The sequence below is a fragment of the Geotrypetes seraphini genome, chromosome 15, assembly GCF_902459505.1.
Source record: "Geotrypetes seraphini chromosome 15, aGeoSer1.1, whole genome shotgun sequence".
Classification (NCBI taxonomy): Eukaryota; Metazoa; Chordata; class Amphibia; order Gymnophiona; family Dermophiidae; genus Geotrypetes; species Geotrypetes seraphini.
The window spans coordinates 24,823,324-24,840,748 of NC_047098.1; the positions used below are offsets into that span (position 1 = coordinate 24,823,324).

The following is a 17,425-nucleotide window of genomic DNA, read 5'->3' on the forward strand; positions in this document are numbered from 1 at the left end:
ACATCAGTCCTTCAGGACCACTCTCCCATCACTGGGAAGCAAACAGCTTGTTAAAGGCATCCACTATGGGATAAAGACATGCCATAGGGACCCTCAGGAATCTCCCAGATGTCTGTAAGTATCCAAACGAGGTCAGGATAATCAGGAAAAATGGCAGATTCATAGTCATTCATGAGGGAATATTCTGCAGTGCAGGTTGCAGCTTTAATTCCCGGAGATTCAGAGATCAAATCCACAAGATGCGCGTGCTTGAAAAATCTGCACATAGTGGGATCCTCCCCCAAATCAGAGACTCCGCACTGTTCCGGATCCTGGATATCCACCAGACCTATGGCCACTGCAGTGCCCCTTGCAAAAGCAGAGATATGGAAAGCGTATCTGGCACAACCACAGACACTACCGGCTTACCTGCCGGCACACCTGAGGGAAGGCAAGAGAAAAGACCCTGGTCCACAAGAGTAGGGTTCCCTGTGACCGGCACAGAGGACAGTTGAAGGAAGACAGGCAGAGACTTTTTAGCCAAGTATGCATATTAACAAAATCCAGGGAAAACCCATCCTCTGCAGTGGGAGCCAAACCCTGCATACCAGATTTGGAATGTTTGGAGGATTTATGAGGTTTAATGCATATTCTATCAACCTTGTAATCTCCCTGGGAATGCCCAGGGCAATTCTTTTTGTAAACCACCTAGAACTGAAAGGTATTGGTGGGATAGACGACACCAATGTAATGTAATGTATTTCCCGAGACATGCTTGTGTTTTGCCATAGAGTCGCTTGTGCAGTCCCAAGGCCCCCCTTCCCCAATGCCATTTTCGCGGGAGTAGGGGCAGAAGGCGCTAGAAGACCCTCTTTGGAGGTTGAAGGCATCGAATCTGGGCAAGCCTCGCATCCCTCATGGGCAGTGCATCAGACAGCCATCCACTGCAAATGAGGCATGAATCCATCACAATCTGCCCTGGGGAGGCCATCTATGTGGTTTACTTTCAAAAAAGAAGCTGACAAGTGTAAAAAATAACTTGAAATTCAAATCTGGAAAAATCCAAGATGGCCACCGTAGGAAAACCACACTCAAAAAATAGTGATTTTAGGGGCGGGGTTTAGGACATTCAGGGAAACCACCCCAAAAAAACCTTTTTAATGACCCCCCCCCAAAAAAAAAATATTGCTTGAGCAGAAAAGACAAGCTCTTACAGTCTGGTTTGAAAGAAGGAAAACTGATATTTACAGGGACAGTGATGAGGTAAGAGGGGGGAAGGGTTTAAGTCGCTGAAGTTTGAGGCTTCCTATAAAGTCCTGGCAGGTAGACGGAAATAACCCACTGGTCCTGGAATAAGGTGGGATTGTACAAGAAAGAATGATTTAGGCAATTCCTCCTACAAGAAAAAGACAAGCCATCTGAATGATCATCCAGTCTACACTTCTCCCTCCCTATTCGCGGGGATTAGGGGCAGAGCCAGCCCACAAATAGAGAAAATTTGCAAATAACTTTTGGGCTGGCTCTGACCCACCCCTGGACCTTACCTGGTGGTCTAGCGGTGATGCGGGGCAGGAGCGAACTTCCTACACTCCTGCCCCGTGCAGAGCCGTGCTGTGAGTTCCCGTGATCTCATGAGACTACAACAGGAACTCCCTGTTGTAGTCTCGTGAGACCACAAGAACTCAAAGCATGGCTCTGCACGGGGCAGGAGTGTAGGAAGATTGCTCCTGCCTGCGTCACCACTAGACCACCAGGTAAGAACCATGCTCCTGGGGCAGCTGCTCGCCTCCGATCAACCCCTCTGCCTCCTCCTCCGATTGCCTCCCTCCTCGCCCCGATCCAAGACCCGGGGCCATTTTTTTTTCGATGTGGGCTGCCAACGAGTGATTCTCGCGGTGGGGGGGAAATAAAAATCACGAATAATCGAAACCGAGAATAGGGAGGGGGAAATGTAATTCCCAAGCAAATGTATTCTTCTTGTATGTTGATCTTAATTCTCTCTATGAAAGTTAATTCAAGATAAAGAAACTGTATGTTGAACTTTCTCTCTGTGAATACTAATTCACGACAGACAAACTGTATGCTGAAAAATTTATCCATATGCTAATTCACGATGAACAAACTGTATTATACAAATATCATTGTAACTCATATTGACTAAGTACTTTGTATGTTCTTTTAGGCTTCCGCAGCTGGTGTCATGATTGTTGCTGTTTTCCGGGTTTTGTCATGTTTGGGTAGGTAGAACAGACATTTCAATCATGCTGTGGCTTTCCTGCCAGAATTCAAATCTATGACGAACAAACTTTCCCACCAAAATTCAAATTCATGACCAACAGACCTCCTATATATAAAGACAAACGGTTCATAGACAACGGCGCGAAAGACAAAGGCGCGCCCAGACAATTGAGCGCAGCGCAGAGACGCGCGCCGCTCAAAATTACTGTTTTTAGGGGCTCCGACGGGGGGTTTTGTTGGGGAACCCCCCCCCACTTTACTTAATAGACATTGCGCCGGCGTTATGGGGGGTTGTAACCCTCCACATTTTACTGTAAACTTAACTTTTTCCCTAAAAACAGGGAAAAAGTGAAGTTTTCAGTAAAATGTGGGGGGTTACAACCCCCCACAACGCGGCGCGATGTCTATTAAGTAAAGTGGGGGGGTTCCCCCCCACGTCCCCCCGTCGGAGCCCTAAAAACATTAATTTTGAGCGGCATGCGCCTCTGCGCTGCGCTCAATTGTCTGGGCGCGCCTTTATCCCGGCGCGCTTTTGACCTGACACCAAGACAAACTGTAGACCTCACAGCATACTCTGAAGAAAGCCACAGTATGATGGCTGAAACTTGGTTCTACCTACCAAAACGCAGTGACTCAGAAAACAGCAACAATCAAGTACTTTGTAAATCATTTTGTCTTATTATGTATGTGACCTTGTAACCCGTTCTAAGCTCCCTGGGGAGGAAGGGGTATAAAACTAAATTAATCAATCAATAGATCAAATCAATCATTAGCAGGTTTTATATTGCCAAATGGCAGCAAGTTCCTCTACTACAATCTTTCATAATTAGTATTCCTTTTTACCTTTTCCCAAGTAGCGTGTCTTATCATTGTCACGTAGTTCCAAAGCCTCATAGATACCAGTAGAGGCACCACTGGGAACAGCAGCACGGAAGAGACCTGAGTAGCAAAAGGAGAAAACCATTAAGTAATGTTCTTGCTTCCTTCACCTGGACCTATCCATTCACTTCTCTCTACAGAAAATTAAAACAAAGACCTTGTATCTAACAGTTTGCAAAGCACCAAAACTGCAGAGATCTCTTAGGTTTTCCACCTTCCTTCATTAATATTCTCCCATTTTCTTCAAAAAACAAAAATCATGGAGAAATCCAGTTATAGCTAAACATATGCAGAGTATGGGGAATAATCACTGAAGCCTAGATTCTCAAAACTTTAATGCTTTCGCTAAACTGTTTTCCGGCGATTTAGCGATGGATTATCAAAAGGGATTATCTCCCTCTTTAACGAGGTTTCTAGCAGTCTCCGACACTGACATACAAATGGGCTTTCCAACATTGAAAGAGCCCTCCGGTAGATTCTTAAAAAATCCGAGCCATTTTAAAAAAGCGGTGGTGGCTTTTGGCGGCTAAAAAAAGCAACTGGTCCAAGGGTGCCTGTCAGTGTCAAGACTGCTAGAAACCTCACTGCGACTGACCTGACCCCCCCCCCACCCAAGCTCCCATTCGTGGACTGGAACAAGTTCTAGCATACCAAAGACTAAGAGATGTTGCAAAATATTAGAGACCCTGAACTCTGTTGTGGTCTACTTGCCAAAGTCCAAACACCAAGACAGAGGCGGGCAAAAGAGGACTAACAAGTGTCCGATGAAAGTCGAGTCCACTTCTGACAAAACTGTAGAAGAACACCTGCAAGGGAGGAAGCCACGCCAGATCCCTGGTGACATTGGCATCATTCTTTTTTTTTGTTGTTGAGGCAGAGCCACTGCACAGGAATCTGAGGAAGCCTGAAATTGAAACTGTGGCAACATGGGCGTAGCTCTGGGAATGTTTTTAGGAGGAAAAACCTGAGTATACCTGATAGCCCCTTTGGGAGAAACAAAGAGGACGACTATCCCTTCCCAACGTGCAATGAAACTGGATCACAGGAAGCAACACCTGAGCAGAGGTCAGCCAGACCTATACCAACAAGAAACTGGCTCTTTAAAAGGCGGCCACTGAAGGTGATCCTCAAGGCAGCATCCTCATCCAAAGATGGATCCAAGGAGTTCGGCGCTCAGACACTGCACCAGCAGAGAATGTACTAAGAACTCGAATGAGATCATAAAGGGCGTCGGCACTGCAGCCACACCACACAGCACCAGCGGAGGACAGGCATGCACCTCCACAGAGGATGCATTGCGTAGGCTGGAATGACGGACACTATAAATGGTGGCACACAGCAGGATGGCTCCACAGATCCACCAGAGCTTCTCTGTGAATCTGCAGTCCGGCACCACGGGACTGCATCTTTTCCTCCAACAGGGGACCCCTGGGAAGGGGTCTCGAGGCACTGAAGCCACCGAGAAACGAACTAAGTGAAAAAATAAGAAATAGAAACAGAGCAACTTAAAAAAAAAAATAAGACTTCTACATGGACTGCTTGTAGAAAGTGAAACTAGATTTGTTTACCAGCTCTCAGGCTAAGGGGTGGAGCGTGTGCTCAGAAAAGTTGTGGATTTCTGCAATACCCGAACTGCGGGTTGGGAGTGAACACCTAGCATATGAAATCCAGAAGAGACATAACAGAATCACTGTTGTTCTGGTGCTGTTGCTTGCTTCAGCTCAAACTGCAGCTAAACAATACAGAAGAAAGCTGTCACAAAGTAGCATGAAATTCTACTCCAAATGCTTGTTTCTTTGGCTGCCAGTCAGACCCTGAATGAGCCCGAGACCCCCACAACTCCTTATGCGTCTTGTGGGGGAGAAATGTAGCCAGCACCTGCTAAAATACTCAGGACCAGCAAGGGGCCACACAGCCTCGAGTTCTGGTAAAAACTAGGAGCAAGCTGTGCTCCAAGGGGAACGGTCCCTGAGCCACCAAAGTGTTAGAGCAAGCTGGCCAGGCAGGTTACTTGTAAAATGGTTGCCCTCCCGGCTACAGACTTCTGACCACAGAGTCTGCGTCTTCTCCCAGGCTGCGCTGTCCCAGTTTGGGAACCTCTGGAACACCACAAGCCTCACAGTTCGGATGAAGAACTGAAAATAAATAATCTAAACCACTACAGATCAGAAAGACACCTTCCAACTTGCTTGTAGAAGAAAAAAACTGATATGGGACACAGCCCAGAGATGCAAAAGGCAGAGCTGAGAGAAAAAGGTAGAGGATGCCTTCTACAAACTCATAAGTAAAGGAGAATAACCCACTGGTTCAAGCCTTTTACACTAGAAGAGGGCCTTACATTGTTTATGGTTCTTTTCAAGTAGATTACAGCAAACTAATCTCTGTGGATAGGTTCTTGTATGGACCAATACAGTACATCAACAATTCTTGGCCAAAAATCTTGCCTAACAGTTAGGGTATGCTAACATTTTATATGCTGGTGTCCACTGCATAAAATGGGCCCTGTGGCAAATGACATGAAATAACCACATTAGCATGCCTCAAATATTAGGAAATGAGCCCCCCTATTTATCTTCAATATGGGTCTATGGGTAAAGCAGAGTGAAGAGTGTCTACAGTACAGTGTCAGCTGTGCACATTCCTTAGGGCACTGCTTGTAATTTCACACCGGAACAGGAGAACCATTAGGAACCAGCCTCATCACAGAGAGAAGCTGTGTCTTCACTACTTCCCAATAGAAATGCTAATGGAGGCAACACTGAGTGACCGATTAGGCAAACTGCATTCTCTATCAAATACTAGGTAGCCTCCATGTAACCCAGAAGAGGTCAGTGCACACACAACATAAGCAATTCTACATAGTCAAGCAAACTGCAACACTAACCTTTTTCAGTGGTGAGGTCAACCTCAACAGTGGGATTACCACGGGAGTCAAAGATCTGACGAGCACAGATTTTCAAAACGGACATGATGGATTTCTGCTGAAAGGTTAAAAAAAGTTCCATTTCAGAGTCTGCAACTAGTTACAACATAAAGAACTTCAGACAGAACCAAAAAGCACACAGAAGAGATGTTACAAGGCAATAATGAGCATACTGGGGAGGTTTCAGGTCCAAGCACATTTTCAAAGTGTACTCCCTCCTACCCCATACTTCCCTTTGAAAATTTGCAACCAATTGGCACTGCAGATTCTTCAGTACTTAGAAAAATATACAACTGCTTTTTAGTTGTTGCAACACCATAAACCGCATATTGTGTTTAAAAAAAAAAAAAAGTCAACCGCTCCTCTCTGTTGGCCTGCTCTGTCCTTTCTCCACCCACCTTCTTTTGGTACAGGCCAGGGTACTTACCTACTGGAAGTGGACAATATTCAGCAATCAGTTTTACCTAGGTAACATCTTTTCAGCTGGACCCATTAAGAGTTCAAGAAAGCACATTTCACAGCACTAAAAAAACCTACTTCTAGCCATCATGAAAGAATATGTAACAGATGTAGACGTCTGCTGCTGCTCAACGTCTTAGGGTTATTGGCTCACCTCATCCAGGTATCAACTTTTCTCCCTTCTCTTACCATTAATCCAGTGGCGTAGCTATGAGTGGCTGCAGGTCTACACAGTATTGGCTCAGACCTGCCCAGCGGCAGCATCACACTGCCTTCTCCTCCTGCTACATCTGCCCTCCTCTCTCTCAATCCTGTCTCCCTCCCCAGTATACCTTTCATGCATCCTTGGTGTCTGCTTTAACAGCTGGCGATGGCCCCTGAAAGCTTCCCTCTGCCGCATCCCCCAGACAGGAAGTGACATCAGCAAGGGCAGAATGTGACAGAGGAAAGCCTTTGGGGGCCAGGGCTGGCTGTAAAAATGAATCCCTACAGGTGCTAGGATGCGTGAAAGGGAGGGACAGGGTTGAGAGATAGGAAGGTAGATACTAGGATGCCATGAAAGAGAGAGGGGAGAGATATTGGATGGCTGTTAAAAAAAAAAAAAATCTCATCTCGGGGGGGAGGGGGTGACATTCAAGTTAACTGTGGACCCATCCAAAATACTGGGTCTGGCTACATCACCAGATTAAGCTCTGCCTAACCTGCTCACACTAGGATGGAGTATTTTGAGGCAGACCTGGGGAACAACAAAAAAAAAAACCCAACAAAAACAAACAAACAACAAAAAATGATACCAAGTACTACTGCTTCTGTTGGACTGGGCAGAGGGCTTTAGAAGAGAGAAGTTGGTGGAAAGGAGGATGAGGAAGAAAAGGCAAAAGCAAAAGATAATAAAAGCCAGTTATTAAGGTATTTCTCCTACTGGGCTCCTAGGAACTCTGACTGGAACTTAGATTTTCCCAAAATGTTTCCACCCATGCTTTACTTTGTTTTGCATACATACTCCACGACAATGTGGTGATGGTGGTGTTATTTGTTTGTTTTAAGATATGCTTATTAAAAATGAAAATATGACCCTGTCGCTTTGAGGGACCAATGCAGAAAACTTCCTGTGCGGTTGCTGCAGGTTTAAAAAAGCGTTACTATGGGATAGCAATGTAGAAAGGGTTTCAGTGTGAATGTTAAACTCATAAGAAAACCCTTACTGCACATTGCGTGCAAATGTGGTGAATTTGCTATTCCGCTGCATGCACAATTAAAAAAAAAAAAAATTGTTTGCATAGTTACTGCAGGAAAATTTATACCATGTCCACGGCAACGTAAAAGGATTGGTTGAGAATATATATCCCTGGTGTCTAGCAGTGCACTCTCTCCTCTCCCCTGTGACTTAAAAAAAAAAAAAAAAAAAAATCACTGCTATCTAAGGGCACCATCCTCTCCCAAGTACTTCCAACCCTCAATGCCCCACCTAGACTCAAACACTCCCCCCTACCCATTCATCCCTGGTAACTAGTAGCACTCACCCAACCCCCTCCTCTTCCCAGGTATTCCTCCCTGCATCCTATCTTAAAAGACAAGAGTAATGCCCACTCACTTAGGAGCAATTGGGAATCACTCCTGCCTTTTAAGATATGATGGGGTGGGAGTAGTAAGTACTTGGGGAGGGGAGGATAGGTGGGTAGCATTAGATACCACGGAGCAGGGATGTTCTTGAGTTGGGGGGGGGTACCTCTACATACCAGAGAGTAGGGGAGGGAAGTTAAGAGTACCTTTGGGAGAGGTCCGATGAGTGAATGTGTGTCACTAGATGGGTAGGCAGGATCTCATGGTCAACGACTATTAGCTATTTAAAATAAAATGACACCCATCCCATCCTCACTGGAAGGGCAACATTTTGCAATGAGCTGCAGATTACTACTGCAATTTTAATGCGGCAATAAACTGCATGATTATTGCTTACAGCATGCTATGGTTGTTTTCCTGAGATAGTTTCATGGTACAGCTGTACGCTAAGCTGGCTCTTATCATGAGGCTTTCTGCATCAGCGCCTCTTACACAGGGGTGTCAAAGTCCCTCCTCGAGGGCCACAATCCAGTCGGGTTTTCAGGATTTCCTCAAAGAATTTGCATGAGATCTATTAGCATACAATGAAAATAGTGCATGCAAATAGATCTCATGCATATTCATTGGGGAAATCCTGAAAACCCGACTGGATTGCGGCCCTCGAGGAGGGACTTTGACACCCCTGCTCTTACATAAAAGGGGATAACGTGCATGCACATGCTTCTCCAGGGCCAGAAACAGATGGGTTTTCTAGATAACCGAGTACTACAAATAACCTGCATCTCAAACATTCATTGAGCCCACCAGGAAAACTAGGAACAGCAGCCCTGGAAGAGAGGGTGGTAACTACTTCTGCTTTAACACATGCTGTGCGACTCTGTGGGGGGTTCAGGGCCTAGATCAGATTTCCAAATCTTAACAGCTGACTGAACACTGACAAGTAGAAAGCGGCAGCAGTCACTTATTGCAAATTACACTTCCTGTGTTGAGTGTTTTTCACAGGCTTTCTGAAGCAGCCAAACTACAACAGGTTTTTAGTAAATCCCTTATACTGGTTTTGGCCTTAAAATTACCTAGTGTCCTTGGTGAATGACCTACCCAGTAGCCCTTCCCTCTGTGCCGCCCCTCAGCTGTGACGCAGAATTTACAGCACTGCAGCATTTCCAAGCTGCATGAAACCCAACCCAGAATTTAGTTAACTCTTTCTCAACCTCTCCACCATATGAACCTTAAAGTAGACGGTGAAGAGGAGGCAGATCGGTGATCTCTCACCCTTCATCCTTACAAGTTTTAACAGCTGTGAAGACAACTGCTTCATATTACTATTACTGCACTTATTTCTATGCTGTCAGACATCCTGTAACCAGCTCCTCTCACTGGAGATAACTGCCTATAAGAACTGCTGCAGCGATAAAAGTAGATGAGTGGCCTAGTGGTTAGAGCTGCTGTCTCAGCACGCTGGAGTTGCAAGTTTGATTCCCACTGCAGCTCCTTATGACTCCGGGAAAGTATGTACCTGTCTAAAATATGTAAACTGCTTTAATTATAACCACACGGAAAGGCAGTATATATCAAGTCCCATCCCCTTTGTCCTTTTTCTTGACCAAACTCTTACAGCATAAAACCTGACTTTGCTATTCGGACTACTTTTGCCCTTCATTTCACACTCCAAAGTTATAATTATTGATTATTGTGTGGTTTATGTTAAAAGAATTCTACTGAAAAACACAATAGCATAATAATAACAGAACAGCAGTTACCAGCATTTTGTTGTATAACCCAAACAGACCCCCCCCCCAAAAAAAAAACCCCAGCTCAGCAGATGTATTGCAATGCATACAACTTGTATGCTAAACTAACATCAAAATTTATAATCAAAAATACAACAGATCCCCTCCTCCCCATCTCTCCTTCAAACCTAACTTCTTAGCTTAGCTTCTAAGGGCCCTGGTTCCTATTAGAGCAGGGGTGTCAAAGTCCCTCCTTAGGGGCCAAAATCCAGTTGGGTTTTCAGGATTCCCCCAATGAATATGCATGAGATCTATTAGCATACAATGAAAGCAGTGCATACAAATAGATCTCATGCATATTCATTGGGGAAATCCTGAAAACCTGACTGGATTGCGGCCCTCGAGGAGGGACTTTGACACCCCTGTATTAGAGTGTTAAAAAAAAAAAGTAATAATAAAAACTTCTCCTCTCTGGGTTTATTATGTGGTTTAATACAGTGGTTCCCAACCCTGTCCTGGAGGACCACCAGGCCAGTCGGGTTTTTGGGATAGACCTAATGAATATGCATGGGGTAGATTTACATGCCCATCACCTCCATTGTATGAAAATGTCTTTCATGCATATTCATTAAGGCTACCCCAAAAACCCGACTGGCCTGGTGGTCCTCCAGGACAGGGTTGGGAACCACTGGTTTAATGTATTCATGTTGTTGTATGATAACTCAAGCTTTAAGTGAAACTGCTACGCCAGAATAAGTTGAAATATGTTTCAAGAAGCAAATTCTATCAGTGTGCTGGCTCCTGAACAAAAACTTGCCTGAAGGTGAGGAAAGCAAGGTTGGGAGTATGCTTTAATAAGTGAAAGTCACCCGTTTAGTACTTGGGCATGGCATACACTAACAAATTCATGTGAATGCTACTTGATATATATATGTATAACAGAGCACATCTGCAGCCTTCTGCCCACTGCATATTGTTTATATTATACCAAGATGTATGTGTTGTGCATTTTCATAGCATAGGTTCTGGAGTCGTGGCATCAGGATTAAGGGGCATTTTCTGTCCAAAAATTCTGATTACTATTATTCAAAAATTCTCTAGAGTCTTATGCAGAAGATGAGCCATTTGAAAGATCTTTACAACTTTTTATATAGTGGTTAAGATATAACTCATGAAAAAGAGTGGTCTGTCCCATCCCCCCTATAGTCCCAGGTAAAAAAAGTGATCCTACTAGTTGATATCAAGATCATGAAGTTTCTTACCAGTTCATACAATAATGCAATCGAGAGAGAAAAGCAGTGCTATCACTTCATATACTATTCACAAATACCTAGCCATCTCTCCCAGGAACAATTCAGCGCTAAAAGTAACGGTTAGAAAGAATCACAGAAAGGAAACAGATTCCTCCGCCATGGGAGCAGGAAGCAGCCGGAAAGTTACAACATTCTTACATATTTTAAGTCACAGATTGTGCTGTAACAGCAGAGAAGCCACAAATCCCAAACCATAGGACCCAACTTTTTGAAATCATTGGGTGTGCTAAAACCCAATGGAAATGTAAAATTACCTCGCTCCCTGGACACAGTCAAGGAGATGGTTCAATACAGAACTGGCTCCTATATCCCAGACAGTAGTACAGTATTTATTTAATTTACATTCAAGTACTTCCAAGTATTTCTACCTATCTGTCCCAGCAGGTTCACAATCTAACTATGGTACCTGGGAAAAATGACTTGCCCAGGGTCATAAGAAGCAGCACAGGGATGGAGGCCACAACCTCAGGGCGCTGAGACAGGGATTCTAACCATAGTTGGCCACTCCTACACTGTAAATGCTATAAAATTTAAAAAAATGTATGCAAAAAGCAATCTTGTTTTAAGCTAGGCCAGTTACTGTATTTGGACACAACTTCCCAAACAGGAAACAGCGGTGATCAGACCTAACTTGTCATTAACATCCCTTGAAAACCCCACATTCTTCTAATTGGGGGGGGGAGGGGAGCACAGTTTTTGAATCACAATACCGACTGTGCAAAATAGGAGTTGAAAACTCCTTTCCAGCTTGTCCTATGAATACGAAGTTCCTATGGGGTGGGGGGGAGGAGGAGGAACAGGGGAGGGAAAAGACTGTGCAACTGCCCCCCCCCCTCAGGTCCTATTACAGCAGCCTTCACCTTACCTAAAATGTGTTCTATGAGCCTTTACGACTTTAAACCAATAGCTCTGCAACGATAACGCAAGGAGCCCGTGATTCAGGCTCCTGCACCGCTTCTTGGGAGGATTTTAGTCCCTGTTTAAAATCGACTGCTAAAAAGCCAGATTACGATAAATGCCCGGTTTTAAGTTAGATTCTCGGAATGCAAGCAGGACTATCAGCAATTCAAACCACCAACTAGAACAGGGATCTCAAAGTCCCTCCTTGAGGGCCACAATCCAGTTGGGTTTTCAGGATTTCCCCAATGAATATGCATTGAAAGCAGTGCATGCACATAGATCTCATGCATATTCATTGGGGAAATCCTGAAAACCCGACTGGATTGCGGCCCTCAAGGAGGGACTTTGAGACCCCTGAATACACACAAGGGTGTAGATCAGGGGTGTCAAAGTCCCTCCTCGAGGGTTGCAATCCAGTCGGGTTTTCAGGATTTCCCCAATGAATATGCATTGAAAGCAGTGCATGCACATAGATCTCATGCATATTCATTGGGGAAATCCAGAAAACCCGACTGGATTGCGGCCCTCAAGGAGGGACTTTGAGATCCCTGAACTAGAACATTGACAAATAAGTTTCTTAAATCCCCCATCTTACAATCTACCCGGAGCAAAAAAAAGGCGCTTATCATCCAGTAGAAAAGGACGTGGCCTTGGGGTGAGCGCCTGGCCCTTACCTGGCGATGGCCTGGCCGCAACTCAGAAGACACAACGCACCCGGGTTTCAAGCTGCAGACCGACTGGGACCCAACAGCCCCAACGCACCGCCCTTCTCAACCAGGAAACACACCCAGCCGGAGCCTCCTCCCATTGGACAGAACGGGCACAGAGCCCGCCTGTCCTTTCCGGCGATTGGGTGGGCTGCGGTCACGCGCTTGCCCGTGGCCAGCGGGCACGAGCCGGACGTGCCGTCTCGCACCAACTCGGAGAGTGACGTGAATGCGGACGGAGTGTGGGTAGCGCTGGGCGTGTCTTGCCCAGTCGTTAGTCTAAGGAGGATTTGGGCATATTTAAGCATCTTGAAAACGATTAAAATGCAGGGTTGATTTCTGATGTAAGCAATCTGATTGATTAAATGCAAAAAAAAAAAAAAAAAAGTATAATGGAACAGTTTAAAGATGAGCATCGCACAAGCATCTGCAGTCTATTAGTCACCAAGTGATACGTGCGTTGAGCGTGCTTGTGCTTTGCAGGCTTGCAGGGTCTTGTATAGAGGAGGGCTCGGAAAATACCTGGAAAATACCCAAATTATGCAGAACACCCGCATGATGCATTGCTTGTACAAATGAGCTGTCTAGTTTCTCTGTGAGCTGATTTATAACCAGACTTACCTCTGAAGAGAAGTTTGCTCCTCTCCTCAGCACTCAAAACGATGACTTGCATAATTTCCATGTCATCCCTACTCATCTTCTCTTAAAAGCAGCATCGATTTTTTTTTTTTTAATTCCATATTTGGGTAACTTAAAACGTCTGAAAGACACATCGATTCCTTTTACAGCAAATGCTATTAAATTCACAACTGACGTGGGTGGTATGGTTTTTCTTCTGGAAATCCCATGTATTTAAAAATGAGTTTGGCCTCCCACTCCTGCCAATGAAATGAATATGTCCTTGAAATCTTCCAGTCCTTGAAACTTTCTATTGCTTCCTTCCTCCCTGACTCATCACAGGAAACTTAGAATGCCTCAGAGTAATGCTGCTTTTTAGCCATTCCATTCCTCTATCTCTCTCTTTACTGAGCCTGTCTTAAGAATGCTACCGCAAATGCATGATTTTACTATGGGTGGATGGTGGATGATGGATGATGAAGCTCAATTTTAATTGGGGTGGGTTTTTGGGGGGCTGAGACTCATGCTATGAGGTGAATGCTAACAAACATCCCACTACAAATGTTTTGTAATTCATGCGCTCTGGGTTAAATGATACTGCATTTGACAAGGGGATGAGGGTTATAGTGGCATTAAGCTTCAGAATTCATAGACTAGGCGTAGTCATACCCTGGGACATTAGCGTTTAGGAGGGGGTCCTCTCAGATGTGCCAATTCAGAGGCTCCCAGGCAAATTGTGGTGGAAAGAAGATGGATAGGAGAACCAGAGCCACCACTGCCCACAGAGGCCTGTGGATTTTCCTCTAGTCAACAGAAGGAGTCACCAATTGCTTCATTTGCCACTGATTTTCTTTTGCAGTCAGAGCTACCCAGGGTTCCATTTGTAGGAATTTTAAAACATACAGTATCTATATTATGATGGGGGCCCAATGTCATTGTTTGCCTAGGGTCCACCAAAGAGTTAATGCTGCTGTGTATATAGAGTGGTAAGAGTAGGACAAGGGGCATATTTTAAGTACCATTAAAAAGTCTTAAAATGCAAGATTGATTTTTCATCTAAGCAATCTGATTGATTACATGCAAAAAATAAAAAAGTAATAATGAAACAATTTATTTAAGATGAACAATGCACAGCTGGGCTCTGGATGGACAGCAGCAATGGTTATTTAAGAATCTGCAGATTGTAAATCCATGCATAATCAGAATGTCTGTCTGGAACTCCCAGGTCTGCAGTAGTGTTGTGTCACTGGGGTAAGAAAATGTGTGATTCTCTTGGAGCATGGTATTTGATGAGTGAGACCTACAATGGGGTATGCCAGTGAATAAGAAGGGAAACATTGTGATTGTATTTGCTTGTGTTTCTGAGACGGCCAACATATAAACATGTTTACATTATTTTTTTAAGCACTTTCTGCAAAAAACAAGAGCTGGTCCCAGTTTCTCTTTCTGATTTTTGTCTGTCTTCTACTAATTCTCTTTCCAGTGTCTGCTGTCCATTTTTTTCTCCTCTCTTGTTCCATTTCCTCACTATGCCTGTCTCCATCATATTGATTTTTCCCTTTCAGCATTCTTCCCTTTTTTCTTTACTGCCTCTGTCCACTCAAATATTGCCCTCTTTCTCACCCTTCTTTTTAAATTTTCAGCTACCTATCAATATTCCATCTCCTCTCAGTCCCTAGCTCTCACATTTCCCATCTTACTCCTTTCCCAGACTCATATTTCCTTCCATCTATTCCCCATTAATGCCTTTCTATCACTGTACTCTTACTCATCTTCTTGTTATCGCCCTTTTGACCTCTTCCACAATCCCCCTCCCTCTCTCAACTTGTCAGGCTATATCTCCCTGTCCCTTTCGTTCCATCCCCTTGCATCTTCTTATTCCATCTCTCTTCCCTCCTGCCCTCCCATGTGTTCATCTCTCCTCCTCTCTCCCCATGGTCCAACATTTTGCTCTCTCTGTTTTCTGTTGTTCTTCCCTCTCCCCTTGATACAGAACAATGTAATGGAGGGAAAAAAGTTGCTGCATCTCTCCCTCCCTCCCTTCCTTCCCTAGGTCCACCATCTCTCCCTTACTCTTTCCAATTACCCTACCCTCCCATTCCATATCTCTCTCTAACTGCATCATCCCCAGGGCCACAATCTTTTCCCAACAGTCCTCCCTTCAAACATCTCTTTCTCCCTTCCTCACACTGCTCCAACTTCTTTCCCTTTCTCTTCTCTTCCTTCAGACTATTGCACACCATCTCTCTCCTCTGTTTCCAGCCCCCATAAGCTCTTCCCCTTCACCTCTCCCCATGCCCATTCTGGTACTTCATTTAACCCCCTCCCCTTTTCTACTTAAAACCCCCCCAAAAAACAGCTGATGTAGGGGGCTTCCTCAGCCCGGCATGTGCTCCCCCTTCTATCCATGCCAGTCCAATGTCGCCTGCACTTTGGTCTGATTGAGAGATCCATTTTTGTTGCAGGGGATCACCAGCTGCAGCAGCAATTCTGAAGTGCTGCTTGTGGGTCCCCTCCCTACTTTCCTTCTGTTGCAGTCTGTCCCTAATGATGCAACTGGCAGACCCTTGCAACAAAAAATGGATTTGTCAGCGAGACAGAAGTTAAGGGTAACATCAGACCAGTGCGGAGAGAAGGAAAAAGACAAGCTGGACCACAGTTGGCCCCCAGAGCTTTAGGGCCCAGGGCAGTTGCCCTGTTCCCCGCCCCCCCAAACTGGCCCTGACTCAAATGCAGCAAAAGAATCCAAAGATAACCAGAGAAGTGGTTCAACTCAGCACTTATGTCCCTAGAAAGAGCTTGGCAACAAAAGCAAAGGAAGAAAGAGTACTAATCTAAACAAATCAGCACAGAAGATCATCATAAAATCAATAAACTGTTCTCAATATTAGATAACCCAACCCACACAAATAAGATCACAAATGGGACGAACTCTCTATTCCATCAGCCTCAAAACTAGCTATTTTAAAACAAATATTCAATCCATACAAGACCAGCTACCCCCCCCCCCCCACCACCACTCCAGATAGTCATGGGCACCCTTCCTGACACAATCCCTTTTTTAGGCCTGAGGCTTTTCTTGGTGATATCATCATAACTGCTGTATTACAGAGACACATGATGACCTCTGGTGGACAGAGAGAACATCATAGGCTGCTGACAGGAGATTCCATAAATTTGGTTCTTGATAGTTTTACGGCTGGTTTTATAATGCTCAGGCTGAGTTGGAACACAGATTGGTGGGTGCAAAAGTTCACCCTTCAAAAACTACCCAGTACCCAGGCCCAAAAGAAGCCCTCTCCCACTTTCCTTAGGGACAGTTTTCAGTGTCATTTCAAAGATGCACTACCATGGCACTCTGATCCAACATCCTATGCCTGCTTTTCAGTCTCCAAGGGCCCATCCTCCCCTGCTCTTTAAGCAGTCTCCAGTCCTCCTTACGGGAACTAACATCTTAAATCTGGCCCTGACCTAGTTAATGGCCTGGTTTGCCAACCCCTAAGGCTGCTGCTGCCTGGAGTCATTGCTCTATTATGAATGCTGTATTTTGACTGTCCTTTGGAGGGAAGATATGATAGAGGTCTATGAAATACTAATGGGACCTTTTACCAAGCTGTGAAAAGCTCAAATCCATGCTTAACTGCAGCAAAAACATGGCTTTTACCATGGGACACGTTGAGGTGCTCCGCAGAAATTTATGGCTGTGCGTGCATTTCCCCTATGTTAAAAAAAATACAATTTATTGTGTCAGTGCTGGGGGTCTGGGAGCAGAGGGTGGATGTGATTTGCACTAATTAGTACATCTGCATTGCTGTGCGCTAACTGATTAGCATGTGCTTAGCATTTGAGGCCTTACCACCTACATAATGGGTGGCAGTAGGGTCTCACACGTGCTAATGGCCACATGCTAATAGAAGAATTAGCACATGGCCATTAATAGTGGAAATAGAAAAATCAACCCTTTTATCCCAGCGATAAAAGTGACTTTAGCGTGTGGGAATGACCTGTGCAAGGAATGGGCTAAGGCAAGGGGTAGGGAACTCCGGTCCTCGAGAGCCGTATTCCAGTCGGGTTTTCAGGATTTCCCCAATGAATATGCATTGAAATGAATATGCA

General features: G+C 44.8%; 1 protein-coding gene across 3 annotated transcripts in view; it reads right to left on the reverse strand.

Moving 5' to 3' along the window:
- The window catches only part of ENO1 (enolase 1), a 39,869-nt gene extending 27,058 nt beyond the window's left edge, over nt 1–12,811 (reverse strand). The window contains exons 1-3 of one of the 3 annotated variants that reach the window (XM_033922280.1): nt 12,659–12,811; nt 5,981–6,074; nt 3,061–3,156 (exon numbers count right to left, since the gene is read on the reverse strand). In XM_033922280.1, the coding sequence (XP_033778171.1) occupies nt 3,061–3,156; nt 5,981–6,065 (181 nt within the window). In that variant the 5' untranslated portion in view covers nt 6,066–6,074; nt 12,659–12,811. Of the gene's footprint in view, nt 1–3,060; nt 3,157–5,980; nt 6,078–12,658 lie in introns of all 3 variants that reach the window. The other 2 variants (XM_033922282.1, XM_033922279.1) reach the window with 2 other exon arrangements.
- Between the last annotated feature and the right edge of the window lie 4,614 nt (nt 12,812–17,425).